Here is a 23,309-nt window from a genome sequence, read left to right on the forward strand (position 1 = left end):
TTGCTCACCACTCTTTAGTTACACTGGAATTCATTGAGTTCTCAAACTCGCCAGGCTTAATCCCATCTTAGACCTCTTGCCCCTCAGTTTTCTCTTCTGGAGTGTTCTGACGTTCTTAAGGCTGGCTTCTTTTGATCAAATTACTTAATTTAATTCGCTGAGTAGCACTTAAGCACTTTATGAGATTTTATGTAACTTTTTTTTTGCAGTAAAACATACAAATTATAGAAAACCACATAAAAACAACTGTTTAAGTTCATGGATTACTAGGTGAGGACCCCTGTAACCACCGTGTGTCCGTCCCAGTCATAGTCCTGTCCTCCCTGCGGAAGGAACCAGGACTCTTATGGTAATCATTTCCTACTTTTCTTCATAATGTCATCTTCCAAGTTTGTACTGTAGGTTAGTTTTATCAGATTTTTGGGGGGTTATTTTTCACTATGCCTTTTCAGTCTCTTAATCTACAGTCCCCTCCATCCATCTCTTTTTTTTTCCCCTTATATTTTATTTGTTTAAGAAGCTAAGTGTTTGATGTTTAGAGTTTCTCATGTTCTGGTTTTTGTGCATTGCATTGCATCCTTATGTGCAGTGTATCAGGCTCCTGTCTTCTGTATTTCCTGTAAAATGGTGTAGAGCAATGCCAACAGAACCGTCTGTGATGATGGAAATGAGCTATAGATCGTTGAGCTGTCCAGTGTGGCCAGTTGTGTCTGTTGAGTACTTTAAGTGTAGCTAGTGAGACAGAAAAACTAAATTTTTAATTTTATTTTAGTTTTATTTAATCTTAATTCATTAGAATTTAAATAACCATGTGGTTGTAGCTACCCTATGGACAGGACATCTAGAAATTTGATTAGATTTAGGTTTGATTTTTATTTGGGAAGACTGCTTCCTAGATGGTGGTGTTTGTTCATTAGGAGGCACATAAAATCATCTTACAATGTTAAGATCTGTTGATTCTCAATGCCTAGATCCATTAACTTATCAAGGTTATAAAATGGTGAGATTCTGTTCAAATTGTTCTTTATTTATTATCTGGAATACTTATAAAGAGAAACTTTCCCTCATCTACTATTTGGTTATGCAGTTCCATATAAGCAGGATAAATACTTGATTCTTTTTGTTAGTTTTCAGAATGAGTCTCCAGGTGTGACTTTTTTTTTTTTAGGTATCATTTTGAACTCACAGAATTTAATGTTGAGTGTTTCCTTCCACTGAACTTGTTATCCTTATGGATACTCATATTATCCCATTTCTGGCCATTTCCGTCTCTTTAAGTTGGTTCCTAAATTCTTTTGATGTGATCCTGTTAGTTTTTGATTGCTTCTTTGCCATCAAATATGATGAGGTATTCCAGGATCGTCTACATTTCTGATGCCAGACTTGGAAGCAGACATAAGAAGTCCTGATATCTTTTAGTACAAAATGGTATTTCAGCATCAAAATCTAGGCATAGGAATACACACTGCTGTGGATTGGTCATTGTTTCTAGGCCTTTCAGTGACCAGAGCTAGAATTCATACAATTATTTCCAATTCAGATTCAGAATCACAGAGTTCTTATTTAACCTCTTTTATTTTACATTTGTATCTCTGTTTTTCCACTGGGGAATTAATTCTGTTTGACTCTGAAGATGATGAAATTAGAAAAGTGTATAATCACTCATTTGCTTTACCCCACTTATGTACATAATAGTGTCAGAATAACATTACACATTGTTACTATTAATATGACTACTGAAAACAGTTTTTTTCCCTCATACGTTCCCCCATTCCTCTTTTCAAAAATGGCTACACAGGTTTACATTCCCACCAGCAGTGTATGAGGCTTCTGATTTCTCTACATACTCACCAACACTAGTTGTTACCTTTTTTAAAATTGTTATTATGATAACCATTCTGTTGGTGTGAAGTAGTATCTCTATTGTAGTTTTGATTTGCCTTTCTCTGACAGCTAATGATATTGGGCATCTTTTCATGTGCTTACTGGCCATTTGAAGAAATATCTATTCATATGGTTTGCCCATTTTAAAAATTGTGGTTTTGTTTTTTTTTGTCATTGAGTTTTAAGAGTTGTTTATATATTCAGTTTGTCAGATGCATGATTTACAAATATTTTCTCCCGTTCTGTAGGTTGTCTTTTCTGTCCCTTTAAAGTACAAAATTAAAAAATTTTTTTTAAAGATTTTATTTATTTATTAGAGAGAGAGCACATGAGAGAGAGCACAAGTGGGATGGGGGGTCTAGAGGGGCAGAGGGAGAAGGATAGGCAGGCTCCCTGCTGAGGGAGCCTGATGTGGGGCTTGATCCCGGGACCCTGGCATCATGACCTGAGCCGAAGGCCAACGTTTAACCAACTGAGCCACCCGGGCGCCCCAACAAAGTTCTAAATTTTAATGAGGTTTAACTTATTTATATATCTGTTGTTTCTGTGTTTGGTATCATATCTAAGAAACCATTGCCAAATCTGAGATCATGAAGCTTCATTCCTATGTTTCATCTAATAATTTTATAGTTTAGTTCTTATATTTAGGTCATTGATCCATTTCAAGTTAATTTTAGTATTTGATGTGAGATAAGTTCAACTTCATTCTTTTGCCTGTAGATACCCAGTTGTCCTAGCACCATTTGTTGAAAAGACTATTCTTTTCCCATTGCCTTGTCTTGACACCCTGAATGAAAATCACTTGACCATAGATACATGGGTTTATTTATGGACTCTTAATTGTATTTCACTAACTTATGTCTTTCTTTATGCTAATACCTTATTGTTTGATTACTGTTGCTTTGTAGTAAGTTTTGAAATTGGAAAATGTGAGTCCTCCAGCTTTGTTCTTCTCTTTTAAGATTGTTTTACCTATCTGGATCCCTTGGGTTTTCTATATTGTAGGACCAGCTCTTTCATTTCTCCAAAGAAGCCAGTTGAGATTTTAGTAGGGATTGTGTTGAATCTGTAGATCACTTGGGATCACTTCGGATCTTAACAAGATTAAGTCTTCTGTTCCATTAACATGGCATGCCTTTCCATTTATTTAGATCTTTAATATCTTCAAGAACGTTTTGTAGTTATCAGAGTATAAGCTTTGCACTTCTTTTATTGAATTTATTCCTAGTATTTTATAGTTTTCAGAGCCATTGTAAAAGGAGCTATTTTCTCAATTTCATATTTGAATCCAAATATTCATTGTTAGTGTATAGAAATAAAATTTATTGTTGTATATTGATCTAGTATTTTGCAACCTCACTAAACTCATTTATTCTGAAAGTTTTTCAGTGGATCCCTAGGATTTTCTATATATAAGACCATATCATTTATAAGTAGAGGTAGTTTTCCTTTCTAAACTAGATGCCTTTATTTCAATTTCTTGCCTAATTGTCCTAGCTAGAACGTCTAGCACAGTGTTGAATAGAAGTGGTGAGAGGAGACAGCCTTATCTTACTCCTGATCTTGGGGGGAAAGTTCTCAATTTTAACCATTTAGTATGATGCTAGCTGTGGGTTTTTTATGGACACTATTTATCAGGTTGAGGAAGTTCCCTTCCCTCTTGTGTTTTTATCATGGAGGGTCTATTTTTTAATTTTTTGGTCTTTGGTTCCCCTAGGTCAGTTGTTAATCTTCGTAAAAGTGCGGATTTTCTTCTAACAGTTTGCCATCCTTCAGTGCCTACGAAGCTTCTTGGCATAGAGCAGATATTCAGTAAATATTTAGGGAGTGATTATAGACATGAAGAAATGAGTGAATGAACAGATTTGCTTTTGCATCCATTGTAATCATGCTAACCTCAAAGCTGCTCTTTGAGAGTGAGGTTTTATATGAAAAACACGATTCATGACCAAAATGTGATTGAGGTGAAAGCCAGGACCTATCTGAAGATTTCTGTAAGTGTGCTTTTAAAGCCTTGGCAGTGAATGACATGTGCTGTCTTAGGTCAGTTTCCCTAGGAAAAAGATTCTGAAACAGTTGGGTACAAGGTTTTACTCTGTATTTAAGAGGGGCACCCAGCATCTGCTACATGTATATACTAGATGATCTAGCAGGTCTGAGATTGGGAACCTTGTCAGTACTTTCTGCCCTATTGTGCTTATCCAGGACATTTAGCCTTTGTCAGAATATTATCATTGGTCAAGTAATTATATTTTCAAGTAGCCACAATAAGTCTGGATTAACAAACAGTAAAACCAACTTTCTAAATGCTCTCTAACTGCATTGCTTTAGAAATACTAATAATCTTTGAAAATCAGTTGCTTTAGTAAATATCTGTTTGTTTACTTATAAGGTCAGTGAGCTAATAGTACCTCCCCATCCACTGCTTAATATTATGACATTAAAGTTTTTATCTCTATGATTTTACTATCAACATTAAAGATTAATATATCTTGTATGTCTACTTGGAATGAGAATTTCCAAAAAAAAAAAGTGTCTTGAAAAGTATTTAAAGGTAAGTTGTCACCTACTACTGTTCTTAATTTCAATTGTTTTGTTGAGTGAGTGGAGCATGTCAACTAAGTGCTGGTTTTTCTGTGTAAGGTTATGAACAGTATCAGAGATTGCTTTGTGACTGGGAAGTGGGAAGAGGATAAAGATGCAGCCAAGATTTTAGCAGAAGATGGTAAGTAAAGTGCCATATTTTTCAGAGTAGACTGTCTTCTCTATATTTTATTCCATGTCTTTAAAAGTTGGAAGTAATAGGCAAATGTGAAATGCTTTGGAGAACGCTGACAGGGGAGTTTATGGGTAATATTCTGGTTCTTCTTTTTATGATGATCTTATTTTCTTCCCCCAGTTAACTGACTTATTAGATATGGACCTTAAAGAAAAGTGGGAGGCTTTCCATAAATTTTACCATGTGCTTGTTAAAAATGGATTTTTGTGTGTGTGAAAAATAAACTCAAGTAACGTATTTTTCTTTTTAATAATGAAGGTAGTGTACATTGTAGAACATCTAGAATAAAAAGTCATATCATAACCTCCACCATCTGTTAAAAAACTTTTGTTAAGTTTTTGAGGTTATTTACTTCTAGTCATTTATAGATTTTTAAAATTTCTAGTTATAATCTTACTTTATATAAATTGCATCATTAAATTTTTTCAGAGGTCTCATGTTTACGATTTATTTCTATCATATCCTAATTCAATTCACAGTTTCTCATTTAAGCAATTTACCTTTTCCATATTATAAATAACTGCACTGGAGCACCTTGAAATAACTCTTGGATCACATTTTTTATTTTCATAAGTTAGATTCATAAAACTTGGAATTGTTGAGTCATTTTTGTGAACCACAACTGCCAAAAGGTTTTTCAGAAAGTCGTTCTTATTTATGTGCCCATAAGCCGTGTATCTTAGTACTTACATTTTACTGCTTTCATTCAATATTGAATACTACCCATAACAAAATGTTATTTTTGGCAATTTGATAAATGAAAATATTCTTCTTATATTTATAACTGGCATTCCTTTGATTATTAATAAGTGAGAATATTTAAGGTATGTTGCCTATGGCATTTCTTTGCTGAATTCTTTGTGTTCTTTGCTCATTTTTCTAATGAGATATTAATGTGTTTTTTTACTGATTTGAAAGGATATTTATCCTCCTTCATTGGTTGCAAATATTTTTCTGCTTTTAGCCATTCATCTGCTTTCTGTCACTATAGAGTAGTTTGTACCCTCTAGAATTTTATGTAAGTGGAATCACACAGTATGTACTCTTTTCTAACTTCTACTCAGCGTAAGTATTTTGGGATAGTCCATCCTGTTACATCTTCGTCCCTTTTTATTACTGAATAGTTGATTTCTTTTATTAGTGAGTAGTATTCCCTTGTATGATGCACTGCAGTTTATCTGTTCACCCGTTGGTGACATATAGGTTATTTCTGGATTTTGGCTATTGCAAATAAAGCTACTGTGAACATTCTTGTACAAGTTTTTATTTGAACAACTGCTTTCATTTCTGTTGGTTCCATACCTCAGAGTGGGCTAAATGGATCATGTGGTAGATGTTATGTTTAATTTTTTAAGAAATAGCCTAATTGTTTTCCTAAGTGGTTGTACCATTTTGTATTGCCATTAGCACTTAATGAGATTTCCAGTTATTACACGTCCTTGCCAATACTTGATATGGTCGGTCATTTTAGTTTTAGACAGTCTTTAGGTATGGAATGATATCTCATGGTTTTAATGTGTATTTTCCTAATAACTAATGATATTGAGCATTTTTGTGTGCTATATTCCATCTGTTTCTTTGGTGAAGTGTCTGTCAAATCTCTTGTCTCGTATTTTAATCTATTTAATTTACTTAAGTCCTTTATCAGTTGTGATTTTAATTATTTTTGCCCAGTGTGTGGTTTGTCTTTTCATATTTTTAATAGTGTCTTTTGTACAGCAAAAGTTTTTAATTTTGTTGAAGGGCAATTTTTTTTAATGGACTATGCTTTTGACAGTGTATCAAGAAATCTTTGCCCCATCCAAGGTAATGAAGATTTTCTCATGTATTTTCTTCTATGACTCTTAAGGTTTAGGTTTACATTTAGGTATGTAATCCATTTTGAGTTAATTTTTTATGTGGTATTAGGTATGGGTCAAAGGTTTCTGGTTTTTTTTTTTTTTTCTTTTTTTCTTTTTTTTTTTTGCTTGTGGATATCCACTTTCTCCAGTGCTATTTGTTAAAAAGACTATCCTTTACTCACACTGAATTGCCTTTCATTGGTTGACCACATATGGGCGAGTATTTCTGGATTCTATTCTGTTCCATTCATATATTTGTTTTGTTTTATTTTATTTTATTAAAGATTTTACTTATTTTTTTGAGAGAGAGAGAGCACGAGAGAGGGAGCAGAAGAAGAGGGGAAGAGAGAATCCCAAGCAGGCTCCGTACTGAGTGTAGAGCCTGACACAGGGCTGGTTCCCAGGACCATGAGCCAAAGATCATGGCCTGAGCCAATATCAAGAGTCAGGTGCTTAACCAACTGAGCCATCCAGGTGCCCCTATATTTGTTTATTTTTATATCAATATTGTACTGTCTTGATTAACAATAGCTTTATAATTAATCTTAAAATTAAGTAGTTTATGTCTTCAAACTTTATTCTTTTTCCAAAGTTGTTTTGGCTGTTTTGGGTCCTTTGCACTTTCATATGTTTTAAAATCAGCTTGCCAATTCCTACCCAAAAAAGCTCCCTGCTGTTTTGATTAGGATTTCATGGAATTAGTGAAACAGTTTTGGAGAAATTGACATTTTAACAATACTGAATTTTCTGATTTGTGAACATAGTACGTCTCTCCATTTATTTTGTTTTTAAATATCTCTCAGCAGTGTTTTCAGGATACAGTTCTTACTTATCTCTTAATAAATGTGTCCCTAAGTATTTCATATTGTCATTAATATTTAAATGAGATTTTAATTTCAGTTGGCATTTGTTTGTTGTTAATATATAGAAACACAGTTGATTTTTGTATATTAATCTTCTATGATGCAACCTTGCCAAATCACTCATTAGTTATACACAGCTTTTTTTGTATATTTCATAGAATTTTCTGCGAAGACATCATGTATGATCTGTGATTAAAGACAGTTTTACTAAAAAAATAAATAAAGACCGTTTTACTTCTTTCTTTTCTATCTGGATGACTTATTATTTTTCTTGCCTTGACACAGGCTTAAAACTTCCAGTGCAGTGTTGGTTAGAACTCAAAGTAGACATCCTTGCTTTGTCCTGATTTTGCTTATTTTTCCATGTGAACTTCAGAATCATCTTTTCTATTTCCAAAAGAAAAGTTGGTAGTGTTTTTTCTCTAATAAACTTCCTGTTTTGAGATAATTGTAGACTGAATTAAATTGACATGCATGTGTGAGAACTAATACGGAGAGGTCTCTTCTATATTGTTCTGTGTCCTGTATAGTACAACACCACAACTTTTATATTAATGTTGATACCATCCACTGATCTTTTTTTTTTTTTTTTTAGATTTTATTTATTTATTTGACAGAGATAGAGACAGCCAGCGAGAGAGGGAACACAAGCAGGGGGAGTGGGAGAGGAAGAAGCAGGCTCATAGCAGAGGAGCCCGATGTGGAGCTCGATCCCATAACGCCGGGATCACGCCCTGAGCCGAAGGCAGACGCTTAACCGCTGTGCCACCCAGGCGCCCCCACTGATCTTATGTAGATTTCCTGTTTTACTTGTGCTCATATGTTTTGTCTGTGTGTATTTAGTTCTATGCTATTTTATCACGTGTAGGTTTATGTATCTGCAAGCAGTTACAATACAGAACATTTCCATCACCATAGGATACCTCGTATTGCTCTTTTTTAAACACATTTAGCTCCTTGCTGTTACCCATCTCCAAGTTCCTACCTGTCAACCACTTACCTGTTTTTCATTTCTATAATGTTATAATTTTTAAGAATGTTAAATAAACAGAATCATACAGTATGTAACCTTTTATGATTCATTTTTTTTCCATTCATCATAATTCCCTAGAGAGATCCATCCAAGTTGTTGCATGTGACTGTAGTTTATTCCTTTTTATTGCAGAGTAGTATTTCCTGATAGGGATGTAGCAGTTTGCTTAACCATTCACCCGCTGAAGTACATCTGGGTTGTTTCCAGTTTTTGGCTATTGAGAATTGAACTGCCGTGAACATTTATGTACAGGTTTTTATATAAATGTGAACTTCCTATTTTTCTGGGATAAATACCTAAGAATACAATTGCTGGGTTGTATGGTAATTGCATATTTAGCTTTATAGGAAACTGCCAAAGTAGTTGGGCTGTTTTATATTTCCACCAGTAATATGAATGATCTGGTTTCTTCATATCCTTGCCAATATTTGGTGTCCTCACTGTTATTTATTTTAGCCAGTCTAATAGTGGTATTTCACTGTGGTTTCATTTTATATTTCCGTGATGGCTGATGATGGTGAGCATTTTATCATTTTTTTGCCACATTTTATTATTTGCAGTGTATTCTTTTATAAAATGTTCATGGATGTCTTTTGCCCTTTTTCTTATTGGCTTCTTTTTTTAAATGTTGAATATTGGAAGTTCTTTATATATTTTATTCCATTATTGGCTATGTGGTTTGCAGATACTTTCTCCTAGTATGTAGCTTGTCTTTTCATTTTCCTAATAGTGCCTTTCACAAAGCAAAAGCTTTTAGTTTTGATGAGGCCCAATTTATCATTTATCTTCTTTAGGGATCATGTCAAGTTTAGGAATTATTTTCTATTCCTAGATCCTGATGATTTTCTCCTATGTTGTTTTCTAAGAATTTTATACTCTTATTATTTTCTGTTTATGGCAGCAATCTGTTTTGATTTTTTTTTCAAGATTTATTTCTTTCAGGGGGGGCATACATGCGAGTAGGGGCAGAAGGAGAGAATCTTCAAGCAGACTCCCCACTGAATGTGGAGTCTGGCATGTGGGGCTCTCACAACCCATGAGATCACAACCTGAGCTGAAACCAAGAATTGACCACTTAACTGACTGAGCCACCCAGCCACCTCTATTTTGATTTCTTTATAAGGTGTGAGGTTTAGGTTAAGGGTTATATTTTTGCCTGAAGTGTATAGTCCTCAAGCACTTTTTATTTCATTGATTTGCTTTTGCACCTTTGTCAAAAATTAGTTGAGCATCTTTGTGTGGGTTTATTTCTGGGTTCTCTTGTGTTCCATTGATTCATGTGTCAGTCCTTCCACCCATACCCCACTATCTTGGTTACTGTGGTTACATAGTAATCGTTAATACTGGGTAGAGTGATTCCTCTCACTTTATTCTTCTTTTTCAAGATTGGTTTATCCTAGGGCTTGTGACTGCATATAAATGTTAGAATAAGCTTGTCTGTATCTACAAAAAAAACTGCTGAGATTTTGATAGGAGTTGCATTAAACCTATAGATCAATTTGGGGAGAATCTTAGTTACTATATTGAGTATTCTAATCCAGGAGCATTTATTTTTCTTTAATTTCCTTCATCAGTATTTTATAATTTTTGGTATCCTAATGGTGAATATATTTTGATAAGTTTATACTAAAGTATTTCATTTTGATTTTTATGTTTTGATCTTTTATTCTGCTGAACTCAACTTATTAGTTGGGAGGGAATTTTCTTTTTGTCGATTGCTTAGGATTTTTTACATATTTGTGTTATCTGCAAATAGGAACAGTATTATTTTTTCTCTTTTCAACCTGTGTGACTTTTATTTTTATTTATTTATAATCATTTTATTTATTTTTTTCATTGTGTTAAGTGTACTCTTTAATCCCCGTCTCCTCACCTACCTCCTCTCTGGTAACCATCAGTTTGTTCTCTATAGCTAAGAGTCTGTTTCTTGGTTTGTCTCCCTCTTTTTTCCTTTGCTCATTTGTTTTGTTCCTTAAATTTCACATATGAGTGAGATCATATGGTATTTATCTTTCTCTGACTGACTTATTTTGCTTAGCGTTATACTCTCTAGATCCATCCATGTTGTTGCAGATGGCAAGATTTCATTTTTTGATGGCTGAATGATATTCCATTGTATATATGTACATACCACATCTTCTTTATCTATTTATCTATCAATGGACACTTGGGCCGCTTCTGTAGTTTGGCTATTGAAAATAATGCTGCCGTAAACATGGGGGTGCATGTATCCTTTTGAGTTAGTGTTTTTGTGTTTCTGGGGTAAATACCCAGCAGTGCAATTATAATTATATTTATATGTATATTAAATATATTTATATTTAATTTAAATTTTTTCTTATATAAATGACTAGGATTAGTGCTAAGAAGAAACCTTGCCTTGTTCTCAGTATTTTTCACTGTTACGTATGATGTTAGTTTGGTTTCTCTGTGGATGCTGTTTATGTGCTTCATTCCTCTGTATTCCTGGTATTCTGAGAGATGGTTTTTTTCTTTTTTTGTTTTGTTTTGTTTTGTTTAGTTATGAATGGGTGGTGAATTTTGTCAAATGTCTTTCAGTGTCAGTTGATGTGATCATATGAATTTTTTATTCTTTACCCTTTTGATACAGTGGATTGCATTGATTAATTTTTGAATTTTGAATCAGCTTTGCATATCTGGAATAAATCCCACTTGGTCATGATATATAATTCTTTTTTATATGTTGTTGAACTTTATTTGGTAGTATATTGTTAAGGAATTTTGCATCTAAGTTTATGAGAGATAACTGGTCTATTGTGTTGTTGGTTTTTTGTTTTGGGGGATTTTTTTTTTTGGTACTGTCTTCATTTAGTTTTGGTATCAGAGTAATACTGGCTTCATGAAATGATTCAGAAGTATTCCCAATTTTTCTGCTTTCTGGAATAGATTGTGTAGAATTGCAATGTTAATTTTTAAAATGTTTGGTATAACCTTCAGTGAAATGGTCAGGGCCTGGAGATTTCTTTTTTGGGAGCTTATAATGACAAGTTTTATTTCTTTAATGGTTATAGGATAATTTAAATAATTTAGGTTATTTATTCCATCTGGGCTGAATTTTGCTATCTTATGGTTTTCAAGGAATTTCAAAGGCTTTTGGCGAAGTGAAAGTTTCACTAAGTGCCTTCTCCAAGAAGCTAGCTTGGGTATTCTTAGTAAAATACTCATAGTATTTGTTTAATAACCTTTCAATGGCTGCAGGACCTGTTGCGGTAATCCCATTTCATTCTTGATAATTGGTGACTTGTGTCCTCCTCCTTTTTCTCTTTGTCAGTAAGGTTTATTAATTTTGTTGATTTTTTTCAAATAATCAGCTTTTGGTTTCATTGATTTCTGTGTTCCAGTTTTCAATTTTACTGGTTTTTGCTCTCTATTATTTCGGTTCTTTGCTTGTTTTAGGTTATTTTGTACTTTTCAGTTTTCTTAGATTATTGGTTTGAGACCTTTTCTCATTTCCAGTGTGAACATTTAGTGCTGTAAATTGCTTTCTCTGCACTGCTTAGCTGCTCGCCCCAAATTTTCCTATGTTGTTATTTCCATTTTCATTCAGTTGTATGCATTTTTATATTTCCTGTGAGACTTCTCTTTGATCCATGCATTAGTTAGTGTTTTTTGCCTACAAACAAACTACAAAATGTTTAGGAATTTTCTTGTCTTTTTGTTATTGATTTTCAGTTTAATTACATTATATTCTAAGAACATACTCATGATTTCAGATGTTTTACATTTGTTTAGATTTGCTTTATTGTCCACACTGTGCCCTGTCTTGGTAGATGTTCTGTGGATGCTTTAAAAATTGTTTATTCTGCTATTGTTGGGTATCATGTTCTATATATGTCAGTTAGATTCTGTTGGGTGGGACGTATTGTTCAGATCTTCTATATCTTTGCTGATTTTCTGACTAATTTTATCAGTTCCCAAGAGAAGGATATTGAAGTCACCATGTATTATTTTGGACTTATCTGTCTCTTCCAGCTCTATCAATTTTTGCTGCTTACATTTGAGGCTCTGTTTGGTGCACATATGTTTAGGATTGTTATGTCTTTCTGGTGGATTGATCCTTTTGTTGTTGTGTATTATGATCACCTCCTATTCACCCCATTTGTGAAGGAAAGATTCCAGCTCTAGGGTTATGGGGATGGCCGAACACACAACAGCTGACACTGGACAGATGCGATTGACAGCAGTTTATTAGTCACATACACTCACAGCCTGAGGGACGAGAACACTGCATGCCATGCGGAGATTGAACAACCAGGGGCATTGAGACAAAGGCTTTTTTGCACCTATATGAGCACAGGATGACCTCTGGTTCTCTTGACAGGATGTGATTAATGTATTGAATAATACATGGGCTGGCAGAGAGGTGAAGTGAAACCTGTTAGGTTGAAGGATAGGTGGGACGCGGGTCGTCCAACTGTAAAAGAACTGTCAGAATGGGGAGCCTTTCCCATAGGGTGGGGACATATCTGGCAGGCCGACTCACAGCTAGACCTTTGGGACCCTGTGAGGCTCAAGGATGTCAAGGCAGCCCATGAATCTTAGGTCTTCCAGTTCAGTTAAGTCCTTCTCTGGCTCTGATAATTTTCTTTGCTCTGAAGTTTATTTTATGAGGTAATAATTTAGCCATATTTGCTTTTTTAAGAGTTGAGTTGCGCAGTATATCTTTCCCCTTCTTTTACTTTCAAACTTGGGTTGTTAAATCTAAGGGGAGTTTCTTGTAAACAGCATATATAGTAGGTTATGTGCTTCTGTTCTGTCAGTATTTTGATTGGTATATTATGCCATTTACATTTAGGGTACTTATTGATATGTAATTGTGTAAGTCTGATATTTTACTATTTTGTTGTTTGTTTACTCTGATTCTAATTTTTCTGTTTTTCCTCTGTTTTCATTTTCTTTCTTCTAAATATGTTTACAGTGTTTTTGAGTATCTCTTCATCTAGTTTTTGTAGTGGTTGCTCATTGTAATATAATAGCCTAGAGTGCCAGCATTTTTTTTTTAAGATTGATTTTACTTATTTGACAGAGAGAGAGGCAGCGAGAGAGGGAACACAAGCAGGGGGAGTGGGAGAGGGAGAAGCAGGCTTCCCGCTAAGCAGGGAGCCCAATGCGGGGCTCGATCCCAGAACACTGGGACCATGACCTGAGCCGAAGGCAGATACTTAATGACTGAGCCACCCAGGCGTGCCTGGATTGCCAGCATTTTATCATTTTGAGTAACGTGGAAATTTTTCTTCCATTTTGGTCCCTTTATCTTTCCCACTTTTAAATATTATTGGTTTGTGTAGTAGATAGTGCTATAATTTTTTTTCAATCTTCAAATATGATTTTAAAAACTCATAAGAAAAAGGCTATTTTATTGTATGTATTCATATTTCTGGTCTTTTGTTTGTTTTTTCTTTTTTTTCCCAGTGGTCCCAGATTTTTTCTTTTATAATTAATACTCGCTGCTTAAGAACTTTCTTTAGCCATTTTTTTAAAAAAGATTTTATTTATTGGAGAGGGAGCTGAGTGAGTGAGCACGAGTGGCAGCAGAGGGACAGGGAGAAGCAGACCTCCCTGCTGAGCAGGGAGGCTGATGCGGGGCTCGATCCCAGGACCCTGATATCATGATCTGAGCTGAAATCAGACACTTAACCAACTGAGCCATCCAGGTGCCCCACTTGAGCTATTTTTTAAGAGTAGGATGCTAGTGATGGATTCCTGTAGTTGTTCTCCATCTGAGAATGTCTTTATTTCCAACCCTTCATTTCTGAAGGATAGTTGCACTGGATATAGAATTCGTAGCTGACAGTTCTTTCCTTCAGCATATGAAAAATGTACCACTTCCTTCTGACCTCTGATTTCAGAGGGGAAATGCACTGTCATTTTGAATTGTTGTGAATCTGTCATTTCTTTCTGGCTGCTCACAAGATTTTTTAAAAAAATTTTTTATTTATTTTATTTTTATTTTTATTGTTTTAAAGATTTTATTTATTTATTTAACACAGATAGAGACAGCCAGTGAGAGAGGGAACACAAGCAGGGGGAGTAGTGGGAGAGGAAGAAGCAGGCTCATAGCGGAGGAGCCTGATGTGGGGCTCGATCCCATAACGCCGGGATCACGCCCTGAGCCGAAGGCAGACGCTTAACCGCTGTGCCACCCAGGCGCCCCTGCTCACAAGATTTTTATTTTTGTTTTCAGTTTTCAGTAGTTCGGTGAAGATTTTGTTGGGTTTACTCTGAAATTTGCTCAGCTTCTTGAATCTGTTAAGTTTATGTCTTTTACAGAATTTGGGAAGCTTCAGTCATTATTTCTTCAATCCAGGTATCCTTGTGAGATCATATAAATGGTGGATCTTTTGTTTCTGCCTCACAGGTCGATGAGGCTCTGCTCATTTTTTTTTTTTTTTTTTTTTTTTTGGCTATTTTCCTCTATGTTGTTCAGACTGGATGAATTCTGTTGACCTGACCTCAAGTTCTCTGATTCTACCCTCTGTCATCTCCACTCTTAATATTGAGCCCATCCAGCAAGCTTTTAAAATTTCTTCTGTTGTATTTTTCAGTTCTATAATTTCTGCTTCGTTCTTCAGTTTCTTTGCTGAGATTTTCAGTTTTTTGTTTGTTACCGAAGGATTTGTATTTGCTTGATGAAACATTTTTGTAATGGCTGCTTTAAGATACAAGTCAGATAGTTTCCACACCTGATTCATTTTATTGTTGGTTTCAGTTGTCTTTTCACATTTCAGTTAAAATTTTCCCGGATTGGGTTATGACAGGTGATTTTCTATTGTATCCTACACATTTTGGTTTTTATGTTAGGAGACACTGGGTCCTATGTAATCTTTTTATTTTAGCATGCTGTCCTCTTGTTTAGGTTTAGTGTGCAAGTCCTGGTCTACTTTATGGGCTATGGTTCCAATGACAATTTAATTTTAGAGCCTTTTTGACGCTATTTTGATCTGCTTAGTTTATCTGATGCCACTGGTCTCTTCAGGTGCTGCCTGAGGAGACAGAGGAGCTTCCCTCATCTAGGCCCCCTGTTGTGGCTAGGTGGGCAAAGATTGTCTTGGCCTGAAGGGATAGTTTGCTTGCTGTGGGGATATCTTTGCTGGTCCTGCCAGAGCACACCTGTTTTTAGATGGGGGAGGAGAGCCTCATGCCTGGCAGAATCTCCCTTTGCCAATAACCCTTGGCCACCTGGTGTATCTTGGTGGATAAAAGGAGATGCAGGCTCTTCGGGGAAGGCAAACACTTCCCCTCATCACTTATTGTCAGTGGGGCTTTCAAAGCACCCAGTTTACCTGGTGTTGCTGCTAAGATCTGAGTTTGATCTGAGGAAACATTGAGTCCACCTGGTCTACCTTCTTTTGCTAGGTTAGGGGTTGGGAAACAGTGGCTCTGAATTGCCTTTCTGTGGGTTGTGATATAGTGAGCCACTGGCCATTATGTCATTCTTCTGGTCCCGGGGACTCTCACCCAGCCCTTTTTTTCTTTACACCTTTCAGAGTTCTTGGTTTTCCTTGGGCTCTTGTGTTATTTTTGGAGTTGTTTATACTTAGTTGGGAGGAACAGAAGAAATAAGTCTACACTGTCTTTTCCAGACCAGAAATCTGTGTTGGTTTTTTTTTTTTTATTTTAATTCTGGTATGGTTAACTTACAGTATTATATTAGTTTCAGATGTACAATATAGTGATTTAACACTTATGTATATTACTCAGTGCTCATCATGACAAGTGTACTCTTAATCCCCTTATTTCAGTCATCCCCCCAACCTCCTCTCCACTGGTAACCATCTCTTTGTTCTTTATAGTTAAGAGAGGTTTTTGGTTTGTCTTTTTTTCCCCCTTGCTCGTTTGTTTTGTTTCTTATATTCCACATATGAGTGAAATCATATAGTAATTGTCTTTTTCTGACTAACTTATTTTGCTTAGTATTGTACTCTCTAGCTCCGTTCATGTTGTTGCAAATGGCAAGATTTCATTCTTTTTGATGGCTGAATAATATTGCATTTTATATATTTGCACACACACACAACCCACATCTTCTTTACTCATCTACCAATAGATGCTTGTGCTACTTCCATAATTTGGCTATTGTAAATAATGCCATAGTAAACATAGGGATGCATATATCCTCTCAAATTAGTATTTTCATATTCTTTGGGTAAATACCCAGTAGTGCAATTACTGGATTATGTGATAGTTCTATTTTTAATTTTTTGAGGAACCTCCATACTATCTTCCTGCACCAGTTTGCATTCCCATCAGCAGTGCACAAGAGTTCCTTTTTCTCCACATCCTCGCCAACACTTGTTTTTTGTGTTTTTTATTTTAGCCATTTTGACAGGTGTGAGTTGGATCTCATTGTGGTTTTGATTTGCATTTACCTGACAGTGAGTGATGTTGAGCATCTTTTCATGTGTCTGTTGGTCAGTGGAGAAATGTCTGTTCATGTCTTCTGCCCATTTTTAATTGAATTATTTGGGTTTTTTTTGGTATCGAGTTCTATATATTTTTTGGATACTAACCTTTTATTGGATATGTCATTTGCAAATATCTTCTCCCATTCAGTAGGGTGTCTTCTCTTGGTGGTGTTTTTTATTATAACTGTGATAAAAGCAGAATTAACATCTTTTAGATATTGAGTCTTCTTTTTCAAATACATGGTAATCTTTATTTGTTCAGTAGATAACATGAACCACACCTACTTCATTAGGTCCTGTTAAAAGAATGTAGTTAAGGTACTTAGAGCAACGAAGTCTGTAAAGCACTTGAAAGTGTTAGCTGATGTCTATTCCATGGGTTCTTTGGTAGCATATTAAAGCTTTTTAAGTTTTTTAATTAAAGTTTTGGCACATTTCTTGTAAGGTTTATTCCTAAGTATTTTGACCTTTTTCGTTTTTATTACAAATAGAATCTTCCCATCTATTGTATCTTCTTTGGCTCTTTAGTTCTTTGGCCCTTTCTTATATGAAAATGTTTTATCTAAATATTACTTCTAAATATTGCTTCCCAAAGGAGTTTTAGCATCTTTTTCTTTTAAGGATAGGACCCATAGCCAAACTTAGAGCTCTAAAAACAAATAGATGAGTGAATTAATGAGCTCTTTCATGTGGTTCAGCATTATTTTGGGTACCATTCTTACTCTAAGTCCTGTATTTTTATGTAATCCAAGATTTTTCCTAGGTATGCCATGCATTGTGTTGTGTTGACCTTACTACTGAGACTCTTAGTTCTTATGTGCTGTTAATCAAGCCATGGTTTGTTCATGTCACTGTTGGTCTTAGGGACTCACCTGTAGGGCCATGCATATATCTCTGTGTGCATCTCTGCTGCAAAGTGTTTACCACCTGTACTGGAAAAATAGCTCTTGGCTAAGTGGGATATCGAAGTAAAGTAAGGAAATATGGGCTGGGTCCATGTGCTTCATCCAAACAGGTGGTGAAATACTGACAATTCAACAAGAAAAAGAAGCCTGTGTAAGTACAGGATTCTGCTGGGATGTGTAGCAATAAGAAGGGTAAAAATGAAATTTGGGCTTCAGAGTACACAGTGCACCTGGTGGTGCTACGGTGTCATGTGCAAGCCCTGTTCACAGAGGACATTTGGGTGTTCTTTTCCCAGAGGAGCTCTATGGTGACTTTGAAGACCTGGAAACAGGGGACGTGCACAAGGGAAAACCGGGCGCAGATACTCAGGTATGATTTTGTCATGGCTGGCTGTCAGTAACTGGTCCTTGATCTGTGGTCAATATGTTCTGAGAGAGGCCCATATTAAGAAATGCAAATCTTATTATCTGTGTAGATTACAGAGTAGATAGATTCCTTCCTAAAAATACGGAGTTTGGGAACAGATTGAAGTTGTTGGGTTGTTTTTCTTGATCTTTTGGGTGACACCTGCTACCTTTTGCTGTCATTTTGATTCTTCAGTCTGAAAGTTTAGCTCCTGAGTCATTGTCTTTCTCTCTACCATTCCTTTTGCCATCATTCTCCTCTTCTTAAATTTAAGTCCCATTTAAAAAAACTAAATCCCTATTCGCCCTGATATTTCTTTAGAACACTGTTTGGGGAGCATCTGGGGGGGACACTTGCTGTTATTTTTATTTATGTTTGGCATTCCCAGCCAGATTAAGGAGTGACAGTGTATTGTAGTGCAGATGTCTAAATGTCTCTTGCAGTTGTACTTGTTATTTAGAACCAAAGGCTGTGTTTTGGTTTGGTTTGTTTTTTGTTTTGTTTTCATGATGATCATAACCAAGAGTTTTGCAGCTCGCATAGAACTTTAGAAATCTGCTTCAGTGTTTAAAGAACAGATCTCCACAAACTTTTACAAAATTTTCTCTTCTGGAAATTTAAGATTGAAGATGCAGAAGAAGTTAAGGAAGAAATTGACCCCGGTGCAGAGGAAAGTGCCAAGAAAAAGCATTTGGATAAGAAGAGAAAATTGAAGGAGATGTTTGATGCAGAATATGATGAAGGAGAAAGCACGTATTTTGATGATCTTAAAGGAGAAATGCATAAACAAGCACAGGTAAGAAAACTTGGTTCCTATCAGCTTTATTTCAAGGCTGTAATACAGTATTGTGAATACATAATCTTGTTTAGGTCTCTGCTTCCTGACCTGCTTCTGTGCCTCAGGTTTGGACTCTTAGGTCAAGATGCAGATAAGTGTGTTTATTCATGCAGTCATCTGATTGTTTTTTCAGTCAGAAATTGACCAGAAAGATATCAGTGTCTATTTTATAGCAAGCATTGGAGGAAGCAGAAATGGCTGAGATAGGCAGCTACTGCTGAGGATCTCTCAGTGTAGTGATTTGAGACCGTGTTTATTTAAATGCAGGCATTGCCTTTGCATTCTGTTTACTGCTCCCTGGAACCATAATTAAATAATTTGAATGGGTAGGTGATTCTATGCACACACCAGTGCTCCAGGGAAGCTTTTCTAAAAACTCACCTTGGTCAGAGTTCAGAGGCTATTTCAAGTGTCAGGTCAGATGTGGAGATAAAGGGAACATGTGGAATGCTGAAAAGAAGATGGTCTGACCCCCCTGCCCAGGATGCCGAACAGACTGAGTTGATGAACTCACTCTGAAGGAGATACAAAGATGTGTATGCAGTTGATGGCGAGTGTTTGTTGTGCTTTGACAAGGGGGGGCTACCAATAATTCCTGTAAGCTAGAACATACCTTAATACATCTTATAGAGGTTAAGTATATGATTTCTGAAAATGCGATCAGCGGGCTTTGCCCAACCTAGGCTTTCATCTGTTCGAAGAAAGTATCTCCAGGTTAGTCATTAACATAGTGGTTCTAAGTCTGTACTGACTTTTGATAGAAGTAACTAAGATGTGTAAAGCTAGTTCTGAAGTCTTTGCTTCAGTCCATTTATAACTTAAAATCACCCAGAATCTTGTGGCCTGTTGTAAAGTACTTTGAATTTTTTACTCTGAGTAAAGTGGGGACCCGTGGGGGGTTTCGAACAGAGGAGAGACATGTATGACTTGCTTACCTTTGAAAGGATTGGTGTGGCAAGAGTTCAGTAAGATTAAGGTGACTCTCTGGGGGGGGGGGTCAGGAGGTGTGTGGCAGTGGAGACGAAAGAGAAAGTCAGATTCTGAATATGCTTTTGAAAGGTAGATCAAAGGTAGATGGACTGTGGGGTGTGTGAGAGGAAGCAAGGATAACTTGCTGGAAGGATGGAGTTGTCAGTAAGATAGGAAAGCCTCTAGTTGCTGCAGGTTTGTCTAAAAAGATGAGGTTTAGAGCTGTTGGGTTTGAGATCTCTCTCAGACAAGTGGAGCTTCAGGTAGTCAGTGAGGAGCCCTGGAAAGAGGTTGGGGCCAGGGACTTAGGCGTACAGTCCTCAGCATCTGGTTGCTACTTAAAGCCGTGAAGTGGATGGGATGCCCTGGGAAGTGAGCGTGCAGTCAGGTGAGGAGAGGACTAGGACTGACAGCGGGTGCTCCATTGTAAGAGGCTGGGCGGAGACGATGAAGCAGCAGTGGGGTTTGAGCAGTGCTCAGGAGAGAGAAGAAATCGAAGAGAACATGAAGTAATCTGGAAGCCACTGTAGAAGGAGGGATAAATTATTTTAAATCCTGCTGATGTATTAACCACAATGAAGACAAAATTGACAACTGGATTGGAATGTGGAGGCCCTATGTGATTTTGGCAAGCATTTTTATGGAGCGTGGGTTAAAGTCCAAGTTGGGAGGATTTAAGAGAATGGGAGCAGAGGAACTAGAGACTATGACTATAGAAAACTTATAAGCCATTTTACTTCAGAGAGAAGCAGAGAAATGGGGCAGTAGTTGGAGGAAGTGGAGTCAAAAGAAGATGTTAAGATGGGAGAAATAACAGGCAAGACCTGTTGGAATAAATTTCAGTAGAAGTGAATGATATCTAGTATGCAAGTGAAGTTTGGCATAAAATAAATCTATAGCAGCTGCCCAGTAGAACTTTCTGTAATAATGGAACTGTCTGTCTGTGCTGTCTTATATTGTAGCCACTAGCCATGTGTTGATACGGATCACTTGAAATGTGACTACTGTGACCAGGGGACTGAATTTAAAATTTTTATTTTATTTTAATTAATTTCAATAATATAATAAGTAATATAATAAAAACAAGATATACTAAAAGGCTGGATGTGGGTGTAAACCCTGGTAAAAGAGATGGCTGTGGAAATTCTTTCAGACTGCTTAGTTTTTGAGTGAACTAAGAAACAGTCAATGGCTGAGACTGAGGATGAGGGAGGGAGATATTGGATAGTGGATATTGGATATTGGAGAGTAAGAAAAGAAAGTGTGGACTGGGAAGCTGAGAGTGTTGGTTGGCTGACCAGCAATAAGGGTTGCTTTCAGAGTTGTTTGCATTTGCTGTACCTTGGAGCAACAAAGGAGAAGACAGTTGGGTCATATCCTGAACAAACTGTACAGATAAGAATGTATGTTATTTTTAATTAGGATAAGGCGTAAGTGATTATGTCCATGTTCCTTTATGAGAAAGTGCTCGTTTTTTTAAATGTTAATCTTACATATGTTAAAGATAACAGCATTGTCGGTTTTTTATTGTTGGTTTTTTTTTTCCTGCTCTCATATACAGCTTAACCGAGCAGAATTTGAGGATCAAGATGACGAAGCCAGAGTTCAATATGAGGGTTTTCGACCTGGGATGTATGTTCGAATTGAGATAGAAAATGTCCCCTGTGAATTTGTGCTTAACTTTGACCCCCATTACCCAATGATTTTGGGTGGTTTGGGCAATAGTGAAGGCAATGTCGGATATGTACAGGTAGGTACCCTTTGCTGCGTGCTTCGACAGTTGGGGTTCTTGGGACATACTTCCACCACTAATCTCATTGAAATCTCTTCTCCCCTCAGATGCGTCTGAAGAAACATCGTTGGTATAAGAAAATCCTCAAGTCCCGAGATCCAATCATTTTTTCTGTAGGGTGGAGGAGGTTTCAGACTATTCCACTCTATTATATCGAAGACCACAATGGAAGACAAAGGCTTCTAAAATACACCCCACAGCACATGCATTGTGGAGCAACCTTTTGGGGTAATTTGTGATTGGAATAACTTGCTTGTAGGTTAATTTAAGCCATTAATAGTTTTGCTTTTCGCCATTAAATCCCAATTCATAAGATTTTTCTCTTTTTTTTGGATTGAAGTACATATGTAGGGGCGCCTGGGCGGCACAGCGGTTAAGCGTCTGCCTTCGGCTCAGGGCGGGATCCCAGCGTTATGGGATCGAGCCCCACATCAGGCTCCTCTGCTATGAGCCTGCTTCTTCCTCTCCCACTCCCCCTGCTTGTGTTCCCTCTCTCTCTGGCTGTCTCTGTCTCTGTCAAATAAATAAATAAAATCTTTAAAAAAAAAAAAAAGCTTATGAAGTACATATGTAAAACAGAATCCAAAATTTGTGATTCACTGTATTTCTTTTTCTTTCTTTCTTTTTCCTATTTTCTTTAAGGTCCGATCACTCCACAGGGAACTGGTTTCTTGGCGGTACAGTCTGTCAGTGGCATAATGGTAAATATCTTGAATGTTTGATTTTCCAGATTGTGTTTGAGAAGTATGTCTTGAATATGGAACATGTACATGAAACTTGAAGTTGAAAATGACTCATTTTTAGTACTTATAGCAAACTTCTCTTTGCTTTTAATTTTCCTACATCTTTTTAAGTAGGATGTGGGAATGAGGGAGAGGTAGAATTAGTATGGTATTGATGATATTTTATATTTTTATGCATTTTTTGGGCTTCTTTCTTTCTTCCTTTCTTTCTTTCTTTAGATTTATTTTAGAGAGTGTGCACATATGCGTGGGGGGGCAGAGGCAGAGAGAGAGTGAGAGAGGGAGAAAATCTTCAAGCAGACTCCCTACTGAGCTTGGAGCCCAACATGGGGCTCGATCCCACAATCCTGAGATCATGACCCAAGCTGAAATCAAGAGTCGGTCGCTTAACCTACTTTTCTAAAAATATTTAAGTAGTGCTCACCGTGTACTAATCATTGTACTAGGTTCTAAGGATACTTCGGATACCAGCTACATAAGACTACCTCCTAGTAATGCTGGTTTAGCAAAGTATGTTCACACAGCCTTTATTTGATCGATTAGAGCAGGTTTTATTGGCCCTATTTGACAGAAAACAGAATAATGAGCAGATGAAATCTCCCCTGGGGGTCCACGATTTAATTTCTTAAACATTGTAACCAAATTTTCTTATTCCTTTCCATACCAAATTGGTCATTGTTTTGAAATCATGTTATAGTAAAATCACCCTCCAGAGAATACTCAGGACATCATCATTAGTTTGGCTTACATGTATTGTAGCTTGAAATTGGTTTTGTTAAAATACTGCTTTGCATGTTCAGATATTCTTTCTTGTTCTATTTTAGCTGGTT

The 23,309-nt window shown here is 36.4% G+C and overlaps 1 protein-coding gene across 2 annotated transcripts in view; it reads left to right on the forward strand.

Moving 5' to 3' along the window:
* Window positions 1-23,309, forward strand: part of BMS1 (BMS1 ribosome biogenesis factor) — a 68,061-nt gene that overhangs the window by 39,330 nt on the left and 5,422 nt on the right. For both annotated transcript variants that reach the window (XM_045810019.2, XM_087862924.1), the window contains exons 13-18: window positions 4,528-4,609; window positions 18,028-18,101; window positions 18,760-18,933; window positions 21,506-21,694; window positions 21,784-21,964; window positions 22,379-22,437. In XM_045810019.2, the coding sequence (XP_045665975.2) occupies window positions 4,528-4,609; window positions 18,028-18,101; window positions 18,760-18,933; window positions 21,506-21,694; window positions 21,784-21,964; window positions 22,379-22,437 (759 nt within the window). The remainder of the gene's footprint in view (window positions 1-4,527; window positions 4,610-18,027; window positions 18,102-18,759; window positions 18,934-21,505; window positions 21,695-21,783; window positions 21,965-22,378; window positions 22,438-23,309) is intronic.

This window comes from Ursus americanus, chromosome 6 (assembly GCF_024610735.1).
Source record: "Ursus americanus isolate L20-20 chromosome 6, mUrsAme1.1.p, whole genome shotgun sequence".
Taxonomy (NCBI): Eukaryota; Metazoa; Chordata; class Mammalia; order Carnivora; family Ursidae; genus Ursus; species Ursus americanus.